Source organism: Mobula birostris, chromosome 3, assembly GCF_030028105.1.
Source record: "Mobula birostris isolate sMobBir1 chromosome 3, sMobBir1.hap1, whole genome shotgun sequence".
Classification (NCBI taxonomy): Eukaryota; Metazoa; Chordata; class Chondrichthyes; order Myliobatiformes; family Myliobatidae; genus Mobula; species Mobula birostris.
In genome coordinates this window covers 194,235,335-194,255,427 of record NC_092372.1, presented here as the reverse complement: position 1 = coordinate 194,255,427, position 20,093 = coordinate 194,235,335, and the positions used below count along the sequence as shown (strand labels likewise).

The 20,093-nt window shown below is 38.6% G+C and overlaps 1 protein-coding gene across 4 annotated transcripts in view; it reads right to left on the bottom strand.

Annotated features, from left to right (window-relative positions):
• zeb1b (zinc finger E-box binding homeobox 1b) overlaps nt 1-17,482 on the bottom strand; it is a 150,237-nt gene extending 132,755 nt beyond the window's left edge. For 2 of the 4 annotated variants that reach the window (XM_072253959.1, XM_072253962.1), the window contains exon 1: nt 17,260-17,379. In XM_072253959.1, coding sequence (XP_072110060.1) covers nt 17,260-17,341 — 82 coding nt within the window. In that variant the 5' untranslated portion in view covers nt 17,342-17,379. Of the gene's footprint in view, nt 1-15,622; nt 15,870-17,259; nt 17,380-17,428 lie in introns of those variants that run through there. The other 2 variants (XM_072253963.1, XM_072253960.1) reach the window with 2 other exon arrangements.
• Between the last annotated feature and the right edge of the window lie 2,611 nt (nt 17,483-20,093).

Here is a 20,093-nt window from a genome sequence, read left to right as displayed (position 1 = left end):
TAGGACAGGTCTTCAATATTTGGCCAGGTACACTATCTGGGCCAGATGCTTTCCGTGCTTTCATACACGTGCAGGCTGCTCTCACTTTGGCCTCAGAGTGAAATCACAGGATCACTGAGGGCTGTGGGTGTTCACGATGGTGTTTCCATATCTTGCCGGTCAAAACAAGAATAAAAGGCATTGAGCTTATCTGGGAGTGAAACCTTGTTGCTGCATACGTTGTTGCTTTGTAGGAGGTGATAGCATTTAAGCACGGCCACATGCACCGAGCATCCTTTTGTGATTCAAATTTGATCTAGAATTACCACTTCACGTGAGATGGCTTTCTCGGAATCATAACAGGACCCTTGTATTTTCCTGAGTCGCCAGTCCTGACTACGGCTGATCCAGCCCGCAGCAGACTGCGGATCTTCTGGCTGGGGAAGACTGAGAATGATGTTGTGAGGACACACACATCCATAGTGTCATTACAAAGTTTACAATCTGACTAGCTGAATAATGCTAGTGCTTTGGTTTAATAGTACAATAACAGACAATAAATTTTAACGTGCCTCTTCAACTGTGTACCTTAATCCAAGAACGATACAAATCCACGAGTGTTTTGTTTTTCGCACACAATAAATTAGATTTTTGATGATTATATCAACATTTCACTGTAAATCCCCATTCCTTACCACAGCTAAGGGGGAAAAGAGTTCCTATGTAGTGAGTACTGGCAGTTGGGAAAGAGTATAAAAAGCAGGACCTCAAGGATGCTATTCTGAATTACTCTTGATGCTACATGCTAGTCATGGCAGGAACAGAAAGACAGAACAGATGAATGAGTTGCTGAGCAGCTGGTTCAGGTGGCATGGTTTTTAGTTTCTGAAACTTTTGCTGCGGCTGGGACGACATGTACAAAAGGGATGGGTTGCACCTTAACTGGGGGAAAACCAATATCCAGGCTGGGAGGTTTGCCAGTGCTATTCAGGAAGGTTTAAACTAGTTTAGCAGGGCAATGGGAACCACAGCATCTAGTCAGAAAATGCTAGGATTAAGAGGAAGGTAGATATCATGACCAGTAAGAACAGGCAGGAACAAGGTATTAGACACAATATTTTAATGCCAGGAGTATCATGGGTATGAGTGATAAACTTAAGAATGGATCAATACATGGAACTCTGATGTTGTGGCCAAAACAGATACTTGGTTGCGAAAGGAACAGGAATGGACATTTGTTTGATATTCCAGAACTCTGATGTTTTAGAGAAGACAGGGATAAAGGGATGGGGTAGCCACTTGTAGGGCTCATTGTAGGAAGCAACTTCAACTTCTCTAGACCAGAACTTCCTTAATGCAAGGAGGTTAACAATCTGTGAGGTGCATCCTGGAGGGTTTTCTAAATCAGTATGTAGGTAGTTCAACAAGAGGAGGGGCCATAATAGACTCCTGTTGGGTAACAAGCCTGGCCAGGTGAGTGACCTTACAACTGGAGAACAGTGATCAGAAGTTTAAAGATAGTTATAGAAAAGGACAAGTATAGAGCTTGCAATAGGGTATTAAACTGGAGCAGAGCAAATTATGAGAGTATTAGACAAGAACTAGTTCAATCACAAGCAACAGAAAATCTGCAGATGCTGGAAATCCAAGCAACATACACACAAAATGCTGGAGGAACTCAGCAGGCCAGGCAGCATCTATGGAACAGTATAATCGACATTTTGGGCTGAGACCCTTCATCAGGATTGGAGAAAAAAAAAGATGAGAAGTCAGAGTAAGAAGGTGAGGGGAGCGGAAGAAGAAACACAAAGTGATAAGTTAAGTGGGGAAGAGGGAGGGATGAAGTAAAGAGCTAGGAAGATGATAGGTGAAAGAGATACAGGGCTGGAGAAGGGGAAATCTGACAGGAGAGGACAGAAAGCCACAGAAGAAAGAAAAGGGGGGAGGAGCATCAGAAGGAGGTGATGAGCAGGTAAGGTGAGAGGGAAATGGGAATTGGGAATGGTGAAGGGGAGGCAGGAAGCATTGCCGTAAGTTTGAGAAATCAATGTTCATGCCATCAGATTGGAGGCCACCCAGACAGAATACAAGGTGTTGCTCCTCCAACCTGAGTGTGGCCTTACCCTGGCAACAGAGGAGGCCATTGACTGGAATGTCGGAATGGGAAGTGGAATTAAAAAGGGTGGTCACTGGGAGATCCCACATTTTCTGGTGGACCAAGTGTAGAAACAATTAACTGGGAACAGCTGATTTTGGGGAAGCCCACATCTGACAGGTGGGGGGTGTTTAAAAACAAACTGCACAGAACGCAGGACACGTACATTTTAGTTTTAAAAAAGACAAATACGGCAATGTAAGGGAACCTTCAATGTCAAGGGAGGTGGTGAATTTAGTCAATAAGAAAAAGGAAGCGTTTGTAACGTTTAGAAAAGTAAAATAATTTTTAAAAACCCAAGAAGGGAAGTAAGAAAGCCAGGAGGGGCCATGAAATGTACTTGGCAAGTAGGATTAAAAAGAATCTCAGTGCATGTTATACATACATACATACATACATAAAGAGCAAGAGGACAACAAGGGAGCAGGTAGAACCCTCAAGGATAAAGGTGGAAATGTGTGCTCGGAAACACAGTATGAGAATAAAGTCGTAAATGAGTACTTTGCATCAATGCTTAACATGGAGAAGGACGAAAGACAGGAAGATCAAAGTGAAACATATTAATATGCTAGGGCATTTTGAGATGGAATTTCAAATACACATCCTAAAAAGGCTATTATCTTAACCATGGTGACCTCCACTTTGCTGACAGTATTTGTTCCTCTGGATCATAGGGTTGACAGTTTCAGTCCCTAATCCAGCATAATACTTACAGCAGGAACCATGGTCAGAGACAAGTTGCAGCTCTGATTACCTGTACCTGTTCTGTTGATCCTCAGTATAGTAAGAGGAAATCCGTACTAACAAAGATCATTGATAAACTATTCTGGATACTTCACTAACATTCATATAAGCAACGCCACAAGACATTAGAGATCTTATGAAAAAACTATCAATGTGAAATACTATGCAGCAAAATCAACTAACTGATACTTAAATCATTACATCAGGAAATAAATTATTTCTATAACATTAGAAAAATAAATTATTGCTTCTGGACTAACAACATCAATTCAAATAGACTCAATTCTAACTGTTAGACAGAATGAAAGCGGCTTGGTTTGATTCATCTTGTGTAAACACGCTGAGTACATAATGCCAGTATTTTCATTTCATAAGTCCACTGTGCCCTCTTGCTTGTATAAACAAGATGTCCACATACAAAGTAACTTCCTCTTCCTCTCACAAAATCTCCCCTCATTTACAGAGAGAACTTTGTGTCTGCTGAATTCAACCTTTTAACATTTATAAATCACATTATTCCAAAAGCAAAATGTACAGCACATGAACACCACTAAATTGAATGAAGAATTTTGATAAGCTTCTGTAAGGAAGAAAGCCTGAAAGATCGATACCATTAATAAATTTGGATAATTATTCTTGTCATAAAGAAAACCATAACAACTCATATTTTCAAGAGGAAATTCACCTGATCTTTGTGAGAAGTGGGCAGAGAAACAAGGTGGCTATTAATATGTTAATAATCTGCCAAATAGTTAATGGTTTCACAATAAAAGCAGGGTAGACTCCTCCCATGTTTACTACAGCTCCATACCATGCAGACCAGCAAAATAATAATGATGTCAACATTTCTGCATCTCCCAAAATCCTCAAGGTTACAGCAGTCTACAATAAACATGTATGGAAGACATAATTGATGAAGTTTGGATCAGACCCTCATTTTATTTTCAAGGACAGGTGCTGATTCTGTCATAAAATAATCAAATGTCCTACCACATCACTTACAGCAATATTCTCTCTCAAATGTTATCTGATTAATTATAAATTCAATTGAAGACAACGAGATCATTTGATAAATCAAGACAACTAAAGGAGCATTTAGAATTTATATCTCTGGGCTAATTTTTCACCCTCAAGAGCACTGAAGGCCCAATAGCTAAACACACTGATAATCAGAGATTAAATACTTTCAGATGAAGGGCCCTTCACTTTCTCCTTTGTTGTAAAAGGTCCTTATAAAAATATATTCAGGCCATCTCTACCTGGAGGACTTAAGACTTCTGCTCACCCCAGAAGTTACAAGAACATTTCAGGTGGGAAATAGTAACAATGTCACATTGTTCAATAGGGGGTGCTCCAGGGCTGAAGTTCAGATACATTGTTGATGAACAGTGAGCGTAATTCAGTGCACTTGGGGAGGAAAAAACTCCATGTCTTCTCTGTTTCAATAACTAAAGTGATCATTACAGATATCTAATTATGCCATGATATCATCCAGAAGAGTAAAATAAATCTTTCAGAAAATGCCATTTGTATTCGTCACAGTATACAATCATGCTCATCTATTCAAGTTTAATGTGCTTAATTCAAAAGTTACAAATACAAATGTAAATCTTACACCACCTTCCAAAAAAAAACGAAGTTTTAAAATGGCAAGATCTGTATTTAAGAGGCTATTATTACTTTTGTTTGGCTTACTCAAATTTTCCAGATTGACATATAATGTGGAAACCAAATCTTTAGCACATGGAAAGAAACAACTCTTAGTTAATTTAGATTCCTGGATAAAAGTAGGGAACTTCTATACCAGATACACATGACATACGTTTGAGGGGATAACAGCCACTCAATCCAGAAGTTTGCACGTGCATCCAGTGTAACCCGTCTTTCCATCAACCTATGTCAGCTTCTTATCCCTTCTTATCCTTCACATATCACCTTTCTACTACCCTTTGAGGAACAACTTCCTAATATTCTTAACTGAGAAGAAAGTTCGCCTGATCTCCGTCTTAAAGGGATGATATCTTACTTTTACATAATGATGGTTCTAAATTCTCCCACAGGAGAAAACATCTTAACCACCCTGTCCAGATTTTATGTTTCAAAGAAGCACCCTCCCACTCTTCTAAATTCCAGTTATTACAACCCTGCCCTACCCAACTTCTTCCTCCATTGGACTTTTGACCATTCCAGTTTCGATGAAGGGTCTCAGCCCAAAACATCAGCAGTTTATTCCTTTCCATTGATGCTGCCTGAGCTGCTCAGTTCCTCCAGCATTTTGTATGTGTTACTATGAATTTCCAGCATCTGCAGGATCTTGTGTTTGTGCCCATTCTTGTTATCACATTAACAAACCTCTTTTCAACTGATGCCAATGCATTAGCATCCATACGTAAACAAGAGACAGTACACCAGAAGTGGCCTACCATTGCCTTATATAAATTGTGTAGCCTCAGTACCATCTATGCCTCACCTAATCCATGGCACTGTGGGTCCTTTAACATCAGAAAGCCTTATTTTCCAAGCAACACACACAAAAATTACTTGCACTTTCACCACTATGACCTTTCTCTTGAAGTAAACCACATACTTTCAATAGGTTAAATGATCCATGCTGTTCAAAAAGGAAGAACTAAAAACTAATCCAAGAAATCAGAACCTTACTATACTTCCAATCAATTCCTCTCAAAATAAATGACAACATTGCTGCCATTCCTAATCACAAGCTATATCTTGAAAAGTCTCACCTGAAAGTTTGCCAACATTAAAGAGGAAGACATCTCATTTTGCATTCTCCTATCCAAACAAACTGGATTTCCAAACTCAGCAATAAAACTATCGATGTTTAAAAGTACTTTATGAATATTGTGTTTGCAATGTGACCATACAAAACTGTACCAGTTATTTAAAACGGTTGCAATATGAAAATCTAATTAAACAATGGCAATTGTCATTTGGAGCAAATTGTTGAATTATCCAAGAAGTTTAGGGTACAGAAAATCTCCATGAAGGGAAAAGCAGTCAACTTCAGAAGTGAACAAATTTCCTTGGGGCAGTACTACAAGCAAACTATCCTACAAAATATTAGCATATAAATCCATTTTTACATCACTGAAGTCATGGAAGCAGAGAAATAACAACAACAGGTAGAGAAATAATTAGCATTCTTATCCTTGGCCATTAGGCTCTATAATGAGTCAACCTATAGCCGGGGAAGTAATGAGCCCTTCTTGTTAGAGGTAACTTTTTTTTATTCTTTCTTACCTTTCTTCTAATATTTGTATATTTGTGTATCTGTGTACTTGTAATGCAACTGTGATGTTGTAATTTCCTTTGGGATCAATAAAGTATCTATGTATCTGTCTATCTACCTACATCTTTGAGTCTCTGGCACCATTTTCATGTTGTAAGGTGCTATTGCATTAGCTTAACAATGATATTCAAATTGTCCAATATAAATCATTAGTCTGCAGAAATGTTTAGAATAAACAGTTCTTTCAAAATCTCAAAATATTAACAATATTTTAAAAGCCCGACATCAAGGGCACATTGCTAAAAATCTGTCTGAAAAAACATTTCTACCAAGTTATCAAAGTATTTACTGATAATACAGATAAAGTTTCAGTAAACTAGATATTGCTCATCTTATTCTTTCAGCAAATAGGAAAGTATATTTTAATGTTAATTTTTGCCAAATTAAGTGGCTACTTAAATTCTGAAAAATATTTCATAAGCCCATTCCTACAGATAAAAAAATAATTTCATTAAGTTCTGGAGCAAGGTTTCCACCAGAAATGTTGAAAACTCCTTCTGCCCTCCCCCACCACCGACACAAATGCTGCTCGACCTGCCGACTTCCTTCAGCGCACTGTTTGTTGACAAATTCTTGCTGACTACAGGTATGATCTAAAATTAACCCCAAGTTCAAAGTAAATTTATTACCAAAGTACAGACATGTCACTATACACATAGCTGAGATTCAGTTTCTTGTGGGTAATCGCAGTACGTACAAGAAACACAATAGCTTCAATAAAAGATTGCACCCAACAAGACAGACAACATCCAATATGCAAAAAAACTGTTCACATACAGAGAGAGGAAAAGAAATAATAATAAACAATAAATACAAAGAACATGAAACAACTGTCGTTGAAAATGAGTCCATTGACTACAGGAATAGTTCAGTGATAGAGCAAGTGAAGTTGAGTGAAATTATTCCCTCTGGTTCAAGAGTGTGATGGTTGAGGGGTAATAACTGTTCCTGAACCTAGTGGTACATATCCTGATGCTCCTGTACCTTCTTCCTGATGGCAGCAGCGAGAAGAGAGAATGACCTGGATGGTGGGGGTTCTTGAATGACGGATGCTGCTTTCCTGCAACACCACTCCATGCAGATGTGCTGAATGGTGGGGAGAGCTTTACCCGTGATGGACTGGACTGTATCCACTACTTTTTGTAGGCTTTTCCATACAAGGGCATTAGTGTTTCCATACCAGGTTGTGATGCCAGCAATCAATATATTCTCTACCACACATCTATTATAGTTTTTCAAAGTTTTAGATGAGATGCTGAATCTTTGTCAACTGCTAAGAAAGTTACACACATAAAAGCTGCTGGTAAATGCAGCAGGCCAGGCAGCATCTCCAGGAAGAGGTACAGTTGACGTTTCAGGCCGAGACATCGACTGTACCTCTTCCTGGAGATGCTGCCTGGCCTGCTGCGTTCACCAGCAACTTTTATGTGTGTTGCTTGAAATTCCAGCATCTGCAGATTTCCTCGTGTTTGCGTTCCTAAGAAAGTTGCCATTTTTTTTTGTAACAGCATTTTCATGCTAGATCCAGGATAGATCCTCTGAAATTATAACACAGAGGATTGCTGATCCTTTCCATCTCTGATTCCCTCATGGACCTCTGGTTTCCTCCTCTTGAAGTTGATTATCATCTTGTTGGTCTTGCTAACGTTGAGTGAGAGGTTTTTGTTATGGTACCACTCAGCCAAGTATCATAGACTAATCAAATCCTTTTGACACATGGTTTGAAATCTACAAACAGAATTATACAGCTTCTCCCTAAATAATAAAGCAGCACATTTTTAGATAGGAGACCAAGAGATTGAAGACATTCTGAAGTAAATATGCAAGGACATAGTGGGCCAGACAGCATCTGTGGAGAGGAATCTTTGATATTTTGAGACAAGCCCATGCATCAGGACTGAATGCAAGTCAGGGCAAGGTAAATGTGTAGCAGATGGTCAGTATAAAACGTGAGGCAGGTGCTATCAGATGACAGATGAAATCAGGTAAGGAGAGGCAATGGACAGATGGAGAACAGAAGTACTGTTGGAAGATAGTAAGTGGAGACAAAACATAGATTCTGAAATCTTAGGAAGAAGATATGTGGAACCAAATAAGAGAGGGGGAAGAGGGGAAAGAATCTAGTAACAGATGAGTTGTGGTCATTGGGGGGAGTAGGGTGGGGGGTGGTTGAGCAAAACTAGGTGGATGAGAAGTCCAAAGAATAACAATAAAAGAGGAAAAAAAGCAAGGCAGTATGAAAGAAAGAAGCATGATCTTACATCCAATTAATTAATATTATTTTATTTTAAATTCTTGCTAGCTGATTCTTCATATAACCAATATGAAAATAAACAACAGTTTGCTAAGATCCAGGAAAGAAAGAGAAAAAAATCTCAGAACTGCTGTAGCGAAAGTAGACAGACATACTGTGCTTATGGTGAAACATGTAGCAAATTCAATTTTAAGTTTTAATGAATAACTTCAAAAATAATCAAACCAAATTGAAGTGACAAACCTTTTATTTGAATTATTTTGCCTTGCATATTCCAAGTCAGTAGGACATTCCTGAGCCAGGCAAATATAATTGGAAAAGTTTGATGTGCGTGAGCTGTGGTGCAATGTCTCCCTCACTAATGTCAAAATTCACAAATATTTTAGTAATCAAGTTGCTTTACAAAACAAAGGAAGTTTAAAACAGAAAAATAAATGACAAAGACAGGCTGGGATATTGTGAAGAGGACATACAGAAGACACGAGGGGATACAAACTCAAAATGAAAAACTGCAGATGCTAGAAATCTGAAATAAAAACAGAAAAATGCTGGAAACACTCAACAAATGAAGCATATCAGTGGATGGAAGAACAGTTAACATTTTGCTTTAAGTAAATGTTCAAACAAGGAATACAGATAGGCTTAGTACATGGCTGAAGATCTGGTAAAAGCATAAAGAAGGAAAATGTGAAATTGTCCACTTGAACAGGCATTTCCAGGAAAATAAAAAATACAATATTATTTATGAAAACCATACATAAGCGCAGCCCTCTGGTGAAAAATGATACCGTATCTGTTAAATAGGGGCCATGGACAATTCTGATTTGATGGAGAATGTACATGAAAGCACAGAGGAACACCTGGAGAAATTTCTGAAACACCCGTTCGCTGCTGTCGTTACTGTGTGGTCAGGAATCTTTCAGAGGGTAGGCCTCAAAATCCCCGGCCTTGCCTGCTTTTGGCGACCGAGAAGGAGGTCAAATCGTTCGGACAGAGATGGCGCTCAGTACTCGGTGTCAGACAGCTGATCAGAGCTTGAAGTTTTCGGATGACTCAGAGTCGGATTGTGGTCAGCATGGCAGGGAGAGTTTTTCTTCCTTCTCCCATCTGCGTGAGATGTGAGACATTTGAGAAACTTTGAACTTTACTGTGCTCATGGACTTCATCAAGTTATGGTATTGTGCACTGTTGTAACTATATGTTATAATTGTGGTTTTGTCAGATTTTTCCAGTCTTGGTCTGTCCTGTGTTTTGTGATATCGCACCGGAGGAAATAATGTATCATTTCTTAATGCATGCATTACTAAATGACAATAAAAGAGGACTACATACAATCTAAAAAGCAAAGACTGACAAACAGCCAATGTGCAAAAGAAGACAACATGTCCAAATAAAAAAAATACTAAGAACAAGAGCTACAGAGTCTTTGAAAGTGAGAATGCAAGTTGTGAAATCAGTCACAGCAGTAGTGAATAAGTTATCCACACTGGTTCAGGAGCCTGATGGTCATTGGATAATGACTCTACCTGAACCTGGTGATATGGGAGCTAATGCTCCAGTACTTGCTGCTCGACGATGGTGGTAGCAAGAAGAGAACATGGCCTGGATGGTAGGAGTCGTACCTAGATGGTGGATGCTGCTTTTCTGCAGCAACACTTCAGTAAATGTGCTCAATGGTGGGGAGGGTTTTGCCTATAATGGCCTGGGCTGTGTCAACCACTTTCTGTAGACTTTGCTGTTCAATTTCATTCTTTGATCAACTAAAGGTCATGCTGGTACATTTAAGGCTGCTGGTGAACTTCATCACTGATATTGGCCTGCCCCACAAGATGGCTCCCAGGACATGGAAGAAGTCCATATTTTCAATGCACCTTATCAGAAGGTAGTGTACTTTTCTAGAATTTCTATCTACAGTTAAAAATATCATTGCTTAGCTATCACATCATATCAGGACTTCTGGAGTACTGTGTGCAACTGTGATGATAGATACAAATATGTTAGAAGCAGTTCAGAGGTGGTTTACTAGACTAATACCCATAATGTGCAGATCACCTAATTTAGAATGGTTGGACAAGCTAGGCTTGAATCTGCTTAAGTTTGGAAGAGTGAGCAACAATTTGAATAAAGTAATATTGTGGGGGTCTTGACAGAAAGAACATTTTCTCTCTGAGAATAATAAGTTGCATCAAAGACAAGACAAAATGTTTTCTGAGAACTTTGAAAACCCTCTTCCTCCAAGTGTAGTGGAAGCAGAGTCATTGATCATTTTTCACAAAGTCATAGGATGAAAATTATTTTATAAACAAAGAGGTAATAAATTACCAGAGGTAGATAGTAATGCAGTTAGTTACCATCAGATTGGTTAAGACATTATTAAATGGCAAAGCAAGGTTTAAGGCCAGAGTGTCCTGCTTCAAATTCATTTCTTTGTATATTTTTGTGTTCATCTGACTTGTCAAGTGATCATTCTGAAAGGAAAATTCATTCAGAATGCAATTCTCATTGGCTGTCCAACTCTGTATGTCTTCAAGGTGCCGATTTTAATGGCACGTTGCCATCTACAATATTTGGCAAGGAATTCCAGGATTATCAAAAAGCAACCATGAAGGGATATGCAATGTGCTTCAAAGTCAGATTGCCACATCATGATGTGTTCCGTTCTAATTACAGTTTCCTTCCATGTGATGGGTGTAGTAGGTTTGGAAGGTGCTACACAAACAGCCTTGTTAAGTTGCCACAGGCAGTACATCTAGTAGATAAAGCACACCTGGTGAGCAAAATGGCCAACTTCCACATTAACTGTGCTGTTAGTGAACAGATAAGGTTCCAATCAAGTGCTATGCTTGAATGAAAGCTTTTGCAAATGCACCCTTCACAGCAAGTAGAAAAAACTTCCATCAAAATCATGATTTGAGCTGTATGGTGTTGATATGCTTTGGAACGTCAAAACACAAGCTACTCACCACAAAATAACGCAAACACCAGGAAACCTGCAGATGCTGGAATTTCAAGCAACACACATAAAAACTGCTGGTGAACGCAGCAGGCCAGGCAGCATCTATAGGAAGAGGTATAGTCGACTGTCTCCGATTTTCTCTGAGCGTGGTCATGTTTACACTGCTCTTCCCTCCCCCCCCCCAGTTCTAATCAATAGCAACCCCACTACATTTACTAAGGGGGAGTGGAATTTATATAATAATACAACAGCACTTCCAATGGAAAGTAGTTAGAACTCATGTAGTGTCAATATTATAATTTACTTACTAGATAAGACCTGCACATTGTTCAGGTCCAGTTGTATGCATGCAAATTGCCTTGTCTTAGTTATTCTAAAATGGAGCTAAGCACTGTGCAAACTGGAATCAGCACTCTACTGATCTAGTTCCTGTCCAACTCTCTCAGTTGTATTCTTTTCAATAACTAACTTTGAGCTTGGCGATAGGAAAGTCAATGGCAAAGCAAAGGAAGGTGGTAGGCCGAGGAGGCTACACTGAAGAAATACTGAATGATGTTGCAGGGTCGTGTTGATTAGTTTGTAAGGTATGACTCCAACAATGGAGTGTTTTCTTCTCAATTCTCATATTTCAGTTTTATTAGATCTCCTATGCTATTATATGAAATTCTTAACGCTGCTGTCCTTTTTTTCTTCTGCAGAAAAGGCACCTGTTGACAAGAGATCCAAGGGTAGATCACTATTTTTATACACTACCATTTCTAACACCAATTAATTCAGAAATACTTCAAATTGCATTTTAATCATTAAGAACGCAAGTTATTTTTGTTGGCACATTCTGAGCCAAAATGGAATTCCCTGCGATAAAGTTCTTCATCTCACCAAAATGGAAATAAACAGTCATGACCTTGGACTCCATAGCCCCAGTCAGAGCAAAGCAGGCAGTGAACCAAAGGCTTCAATAGCTCCATAAGTAACCCCCAATGGTGTTAGATGGATGCAGACCCAGCCTAAATCTGATACAGATTAGATAGTAACAATCAGCATGTAAACAAAGATACACATCTACATCTTTAATGGTCCAGATTACAGTTCAGCTCGCTCAAATTCATTCCATTCAATTTACATTAACATGGAAGGCAATACAAGTACGCAAACAATTCTGAATAAAGCACATAGCAGCTACAAAAAAGACCCCAATTACAATTACATCCCAAAAATTCCCGCACAGTATTAATTAACTTAACATACCAAAATCCTAATTTGAAAAGTCACTTTCTGTCTCAATTCTCACTTTCCCATATAATATTATACACAGTATTCAATTATTTCAAGACACAAATTTAAATTACTGCATGACTTAAACAAGGGCTAAGCAGTTAGTATTGGTTTGAAAGTTTGAAAATGTTGCATAGATGACCTCAGAAACAAAGACATAGTTCCAAGTCCATTGAAGTGCCATGAAATTCAAGATCTTCTTAATACACATAATGTTGCAATTCTACCCAAATTCAAAATTGTTCCATCTTGAGGATTATCAACTGTAACATATTACATTTGCAAGATATAAAACACTTAAGTAGCAAATATGTTCCTCATACAGCAGCTATGACTGCAACATTAAACTTTGATTTTTCAACAAATATTGTGCATTAATTTGAAAAATTTTCCCACAAACTTCTTATAAAAAGAATGCCTCACCACATAGAAATCAGTGAATAGGCACTTTCTGTTAATGCAGTAACTGTACGAGGTAGAGCGAACAATCTCTAAAGGTACTATGCCTCTCTCCTTGGGCTTTTCTACATGTAACACAATGGCTGGAAAAGAAACTCAACAAATTCACACCAACCAATCTTTAAACCATGCCAGAGTGAATTTAAGGTTTAGTCAAAAAAAGACTGGCTATTATAACAAGAACAAGTGCCAACTTAAAAATTCAGGGACTTCATAGTTCCCAAAACAATTAAATAGAATGAGTGAAATAGTTATTAATTTACAAGATAATCAACAATTTTAATATATAGTATGCGAAAGAAATGAAACTGTAGGGTGACAAATATTGTAAACATTTGTAACATGTGCAGGTTAAAAAGTACAAATATAATGTGTAAAGACATTCAGTCATATTTGTCTGATCTTCAAAACGTGGATACTGTATTTTCCAAATTAATTTTCCCCTACCCTAATTTATACACAATGCAGCTGCGGACATAACATTTGGATCAGTTGGTCAGTTATCTTACACGCGTAGGGTGAAAGAACAAGAGTACTCTGAAAGCCAAACACCAAACTACACAGTGAATACACAGTAGTCAAGGACCCTTCCCCCACCCTGCACAACAGAAAACAAACACAAGGATAATGCTCAGGATGACCCAGTGCTTTGTTCCTTCCTCCAGGCACATTTAGTGAAAAAGGTCTAAGCACACATCTGATCTAACAAGCATTTAGATCAACAAAGGATACAGTGAAAGTGAAATCATACCAAGACATTCAGAGTCTCTGTGTCAAAGTTCAAATAACAGTATTTGGATGCTTGCTTCCTGCTGAGTTTGGGAAAAAGTCCTGAATGACTTACTTTGGAAAAGTATCAGAGTTTATAAATGTACATGTAGAACTCTTGCCATTGCAAAATAACTCCTTTGGACTTCAACAGTTAAATCCATCCCTTTTGATTATTAACATGAATATGGTTAACTAGCTCAGTAACCAAATATAAAAGTATGCCAACATATTGAGCCATCTATGAAAATATTTCCACCTCTATCAAATACCAATTAAGTACCTAGTCACTGTAGACCATAATGAAACAAGATCATTGGGAACAATCCACACCTATATGCTGTGGTACTTTCCAATTTGCATCTAACTAAATCATGCTGACATAAAGCTTTGGAAATGAATGCTGCATTTCAATCCTCAGGGTTACGAGCTCAAAAATACAAACAAAATTTAGAACTGGGGCTTATTTATGCTTACAACATTTAGACTGAAGTTAACTTGGGCAGAGCAAAACAAGACTTTCAAATACACAAAAGCTTGATGATCCAGGACCCATCGGCCGTACATTCACTTTTAAATTATCAATCTGTAACAACATGGCATAGTCCAGTCCTTGTGTTCCCAAATGTTAAGTGCCTATACCATTGTCACATTTCTTCACTACAGTGTGAACCCATATTTTTCTTCCCCCCCCCACAGGATTTAGAAACAAGAACTTTATTTTGCCAATTTTCTCAGCACCTGTTGTGAAATGAAGAGGTTTACTTCTACAAGTCAATATACTGTATATTTCATCAATATGATTATATGGATAAATCCATGACCAAACGGTCAATTTCCATTTCAAAAGAAAGAAAACTACACATAAGAAGAGATGAAGCTAAATGAAACTGAATGGTGTGAAGCTGTGGAGTATAAACTGATATTTAGATAAATCCTGTATTAAAAATTAAACAGAAGATCAAAGAAATCAATGTATATAAAATGAGCAATTAACAAAATTTGATGTCTCCAACCTGCAAGAAATAGGCATTTTAAATCACTTTAACCTGGACATTTTTATATACAAAAGCTACCCTAGTGGGCAGACAGAGCATACACAGACTTGGAAAAAATTAAAGATTTATTACTGCTCCAATAGGATTAGAGATACAGAGCTCTCGTTTAACACAATGTGCAATCTGCTAGCATATTTTATTTTCCCCATGGACGGCAGCAAACATGTAATAACACTAAATACTGTATTCAAAAAAACAATATCTTCAATTTTCCCATCGCATTTGTTACCTGTGCACACGTCCTGCACAATAACCACCACCCAACACAAACATGCTAATTCTTCCCCCTCCTCCACTAGCTCCTCTGCAGGAGCTTCCAGGCGTCAATCTAATCAGATATTAACGACCACTACACCCCTCCCCGGAACACATATATAGAGAGCGAACGACACACCGAGACGAAATGCATACGAGGGCGTGCATGTCGAGATTTTTAAAAATACAAAAAAAAAACTATCTCAAAGGATTCTTATTTCTATGATTCTATGTGCAGTTCCAAAATTAAATCTAAAAAAGCTGGGACTGAAAAAAAATGCAAAGTACCTTTAACAGATTATGCCCGTGCAAAACACAAAGGAAAATAACCTTACTGCAACCATGGTAAATAAATCTCTCCCTGGAGATTGAAGCAGACAGAGGGGGTTGAAACTAACACCATTTCTACCTGCACAAGTTGCCATTTGCTGCAGCCTGTCAGCTCGACTCGACACGACAATCAGGAATCGGTTTCTCCTGCTGAACGGAAGTACTTTTTTTCTATTTTTTTAAATCCCGCTTCACTATCACATTTCTATTTCGTTTAGAGTTGAAAACAATAAATAAATCTGCAGGTTCCAGGTTTTCTTGGCATTTTTAAACATCGTCGCAGTCCCATTTTTCAGGTAAACATGTTTACATCGGTCTCCCTCCCTTCTCCAGCTAGCTCGCAGCGGCAGGCGCACATGTCACAATTTCGTCAGCAGGAAAAGCCCATCAACTTAGCATCAACCATTATGGGAAAATATTTTTAATCCAAAATAGATTAAATTCTTAAAACAAATGTATACATCACAGAAGATCAAAATACTGTTTTAAAACTTAATGTTTTTAAATTGATAATTACATAGGGAAAATATACAATAGTCATTAAAATGCGGGAGGGGTAATGCTTAGCACACCGTTGATTCGTATTTCCTGATGGAAAAAGAAATCTCAACCTTTCTAAACTAAACATACACATAAAAAATCATCGCAACTCTCGAACTGAAATATAACCGATACCCTGAAGAAGGCACTATTCCATACGGTCACCATTAAGAAACACATACTCACAATAAACTTTAAATAAACAAACGAAGAAGAAAAAATGCAACTCCTTTCAAGCTGTAATGTAAATGTACTCCTTATATAGCTGTTTAGCCGAGGATCCCCGAGTCAGTAAAGCGGCCAGAGGCCCCGTAATGCTCTCAAACCGTTACCACCCATTTAGGCACCAAACAGGTACACGACGAAAAGGCACATATTAAACTAAATCTTTCTTTTACAAAATGCAGGGAGATAGACTTAAAAAACTTCGAAAACTGTTTATGTTTACACCGGATCTACGGAGAGAGCAAAAAAAGCCTTGTGCAAACAAAGTCTTGCTTCCTCTTTAAACAATTTTAACTCCGACTGCGTCAGGTAGTAAGTTTCTTTTCCCCTCCGATATAGTTCAGCAAAGAGGAAAATTGTGAAAACGTATATAATAATGTGTCTTATTCAGCTGGCCAGAAACACTTTGTGTGAAGAGGCAGCGAAAGTGCTAGAGTTTATATATATATATAGCTCTATCTGCGCTGCCTTACATTGATCGCCCCGGGCTCGGTGGAGGGAGGAGGCTTGTCTGAGCAGATAAAGAGCTGAGAGACAGGGAGTGAGAGAGAGCGGTTGCAGCGTCGTATAACGGTCCAGGGCCAGTGAACCGCTAGGCGCCGGGCCGGGCCGAGCCCGAGCAGGTAACCAACCCACTTCGACACAATCGCTCGCCCTCACAACTTTAACGGCACTTTCCTCTTCCCCACTCAGCAAATAATAAGAAAAGCCCCAAGCAGGGAACTGATTCCCTCATCTCTCTCACGAGTTCCCGATTAAATCGGTCACTCTCCTTCTCTCCCCCCCCCCCCCGGCAACAGCCGAGTTTCTCCCGAGTTAAGTTTTTCTTTTGTTTCTCCTCTGTTCTCCTGTCCCTCTCGCCGTCCACTCCTAGTCCGGGAGAGGGCCGGCCGGCTCTAGGGGTTCGCCTGAAGTCGCCACCCCCCGTCCCCCATCGGCTGCAAAGCTCACCGTTTTTCCTCCTCGGGTTTGCCTGCTTTCTGCGCTTACACCTGGGGCCATCCGCCATGATCCGCTCGCTCTCTCGTTTCATTGATAAGCGCTGTCAAATTCCAGGACGCGTGCAACCACCCCCAGCCTTCTTTGCGACACTTTTATAAATTTTTTGCGACACACCTACCTTTCCGCCGGCCCTCCTCGCTCGCCAGCGCGCTCACTCCGCGGGCCGGCTGGCTCTGCCAGCACGCGGCGCTTCCTATGGGAACGGGAGGTTGCCCTGGAGATCGCTCCTTCTCTCACCGCCCCCCCACCCAACTCGCACTACCCATACGACCCCCTCCCCACTCGCTCCTGCAACATTTGCATTTGCGGCTCAATTTGAATGTGCCGCGGGAAATTTAAAACTGAGAAAAGTGAGTGCCCATGGTTTGAAAGCGATTGTGTGGCATCAGCGTCACCAACGTGTATCGTTCCAAAGGGAAAATAGATATGCAAGGATAAATGGCAATTTATTTATGCCTATATTTCAAGAACAGTATATGGATTTTTATGTGTATGCCTCTTGATATAAATAACAGATTAGTTTGAATATGATAAATATCGTGCATTCACGTTTGAAAATTCGTATGAGACCTTTGTGCTATTTATGAAACATAAAGTGGAATACGTGCGTGTCGAAATAGAAACTTTTTTACAAATAAAAAGCCAAAGAAATATAAAAGTGACTACTATAAATTAGAAGTTGATTTGCATCAAAAGGAATGAAATGACATTTTTTATTAAGTTACTTGAACAAGAGAGAGGAGAGCCAATTATTTGGAATACTGGTTGTGTATTATTTTAATGATGTATACACAAGGAATGTTTTCTAAGCATGAAATGAACAACATGGGTGCAAAGGCTGACAATAAATGAAAATGTGGGAGAGATTTAGAGGAACAGATATGCAAAGGAGTTATAGAAATTTGGGAAGATAATTATAGGACTCCATGTAATAGCTATGTATAAACTGAGATAGTAACAACGCTAAAGGCATAGAAAGTAAAGATCTTTTAAAATTGATTGGTTTCTGGGGAATGAGTTAATTCAAGGAAACCAAATTTCAATAAGGGAATTTTTAGGAGATAGCAATTATAACATCATAAGATTTAAGTTTGCTTTCGAAAAGGAAATGGACTGCTCTCCACAGTGTGTATAAAAAAAAAACACGATTGGATGAAGGCCAGTTTCAATAGGATGACATGGGACTTAGTCCTGGTAAATTAGAACTAGACGTTGATGGGTGTAGGGTACTTAATATTTAAGTAATATTGTAAATTAATGGTTTGATTAAGTACTCCTTGTTTACTTACATAATTCATTATGGGTTATGTGTAAGAACTACACGAATGGCTTATGCCATTACATCATCTCGTCATATGTGGGTGGCTCACTAAAAGAAAAATGAAGTAGAAAAGAAATCCCAGCTCCTGTGCTTTTCTTTTGATTAGTTCCAGGAGTTACAAAACACAACAATGGGCAAACATAAAGTATTCCTTCAAGGAAGAAATGTCTCAGATACAGTTGCGATACATTTCCATGAGGAATGTTCCCAAAGGAAGAACAAATAAATACACAGCTTCCGGGATAATGATAGAATGCAGATGAAGATCACGCAAAGACAAACTGTTGCATATGACAAGTGTCAGGTTGTAAATACCAGTGAGAACTGGTTAGCTCCAAAAGAAACAGAAGGAAAGTGAAATATAAAACAATACAAGAAAAGGGACCATATGAGAAAGAATTAGCTGCCGACATACTTTATACTTATACTTTATTGTCACCAAACGTTTGATACTAGAATGTACAACCATCACAGTGATATTAAATGTTAATGCAGAAATGTTCTATTGACCTATAAGTACTGAAAGAGTAATGAATGAATGAGTTAAGCTTGTTAAGAACAAAAGTGTAAATTTGCGCAAGGATGGAGAAAAAATAAATGAGTAATTTGTGTCTATCTTCACCAGAAAAGGAGGTACATCTGAAGTAATAATAAATGAGAAGATAGTTGAGACTCTGTATCTATTAAAAATTGCTAACATAGGGGTATAAGGAAAATTGGCTGAAGTTAAAGTTATTAAGTTACCAGGACCAGATGGAATGCATCCTAGGAAGTTGATGAAATGAAGCTTTCAGTGCTCCTTGGATATTGGGATTGTGCCAAACGGCAACAGGAGCAAATGTTGTCCCCTTGTTCAAAAAAAGGATGCAAACAAAAGCTCTGCAACCAGAGACCAGTCAGTAGTAGGAAAGCTGTCAAAAATGTTGATCCAGGATAGGATTAATAGTTACCTGGGGGGTAATTTTCTCATTATTACCATCAAGGAGGAGATACAGGAGCCTGAAGATGCATACTCAACTTTTTAGGAACTGTGTGTTCCGCTCCGCCATCAGATTTCTGAATGGTCTATGAACTTGAACAGTATCTCACTTTTTCTTTTGCCCTTTTTATTTATCCTTTACTGTAACTTAGTTATTTTTCTACATCTTCCACTGTACTGCTACCACAAAACAACACATTTCATGACATTTATAAGAGATAATAAAACTAATTCTGATTCTAAGTAGATTAAATAAGGGGTGCCAACATAAATTTGTTCAGGACAACTAGTGTTCAGCCAGTATGATAGAACATTTGATGGAGCAGCATGTAATTTTTGTTTGAGTTGATACGGCATAAATAAACTTCCAGAAGACTTTTGAGAAGGTGCCATATAAAAGCCGTATTATAAAAGCTAGGGCACATTATATAAAATGGATATCAGTAGAAGTATGTGAAGTTGGCTTAGTAGCAGAAAACAAAG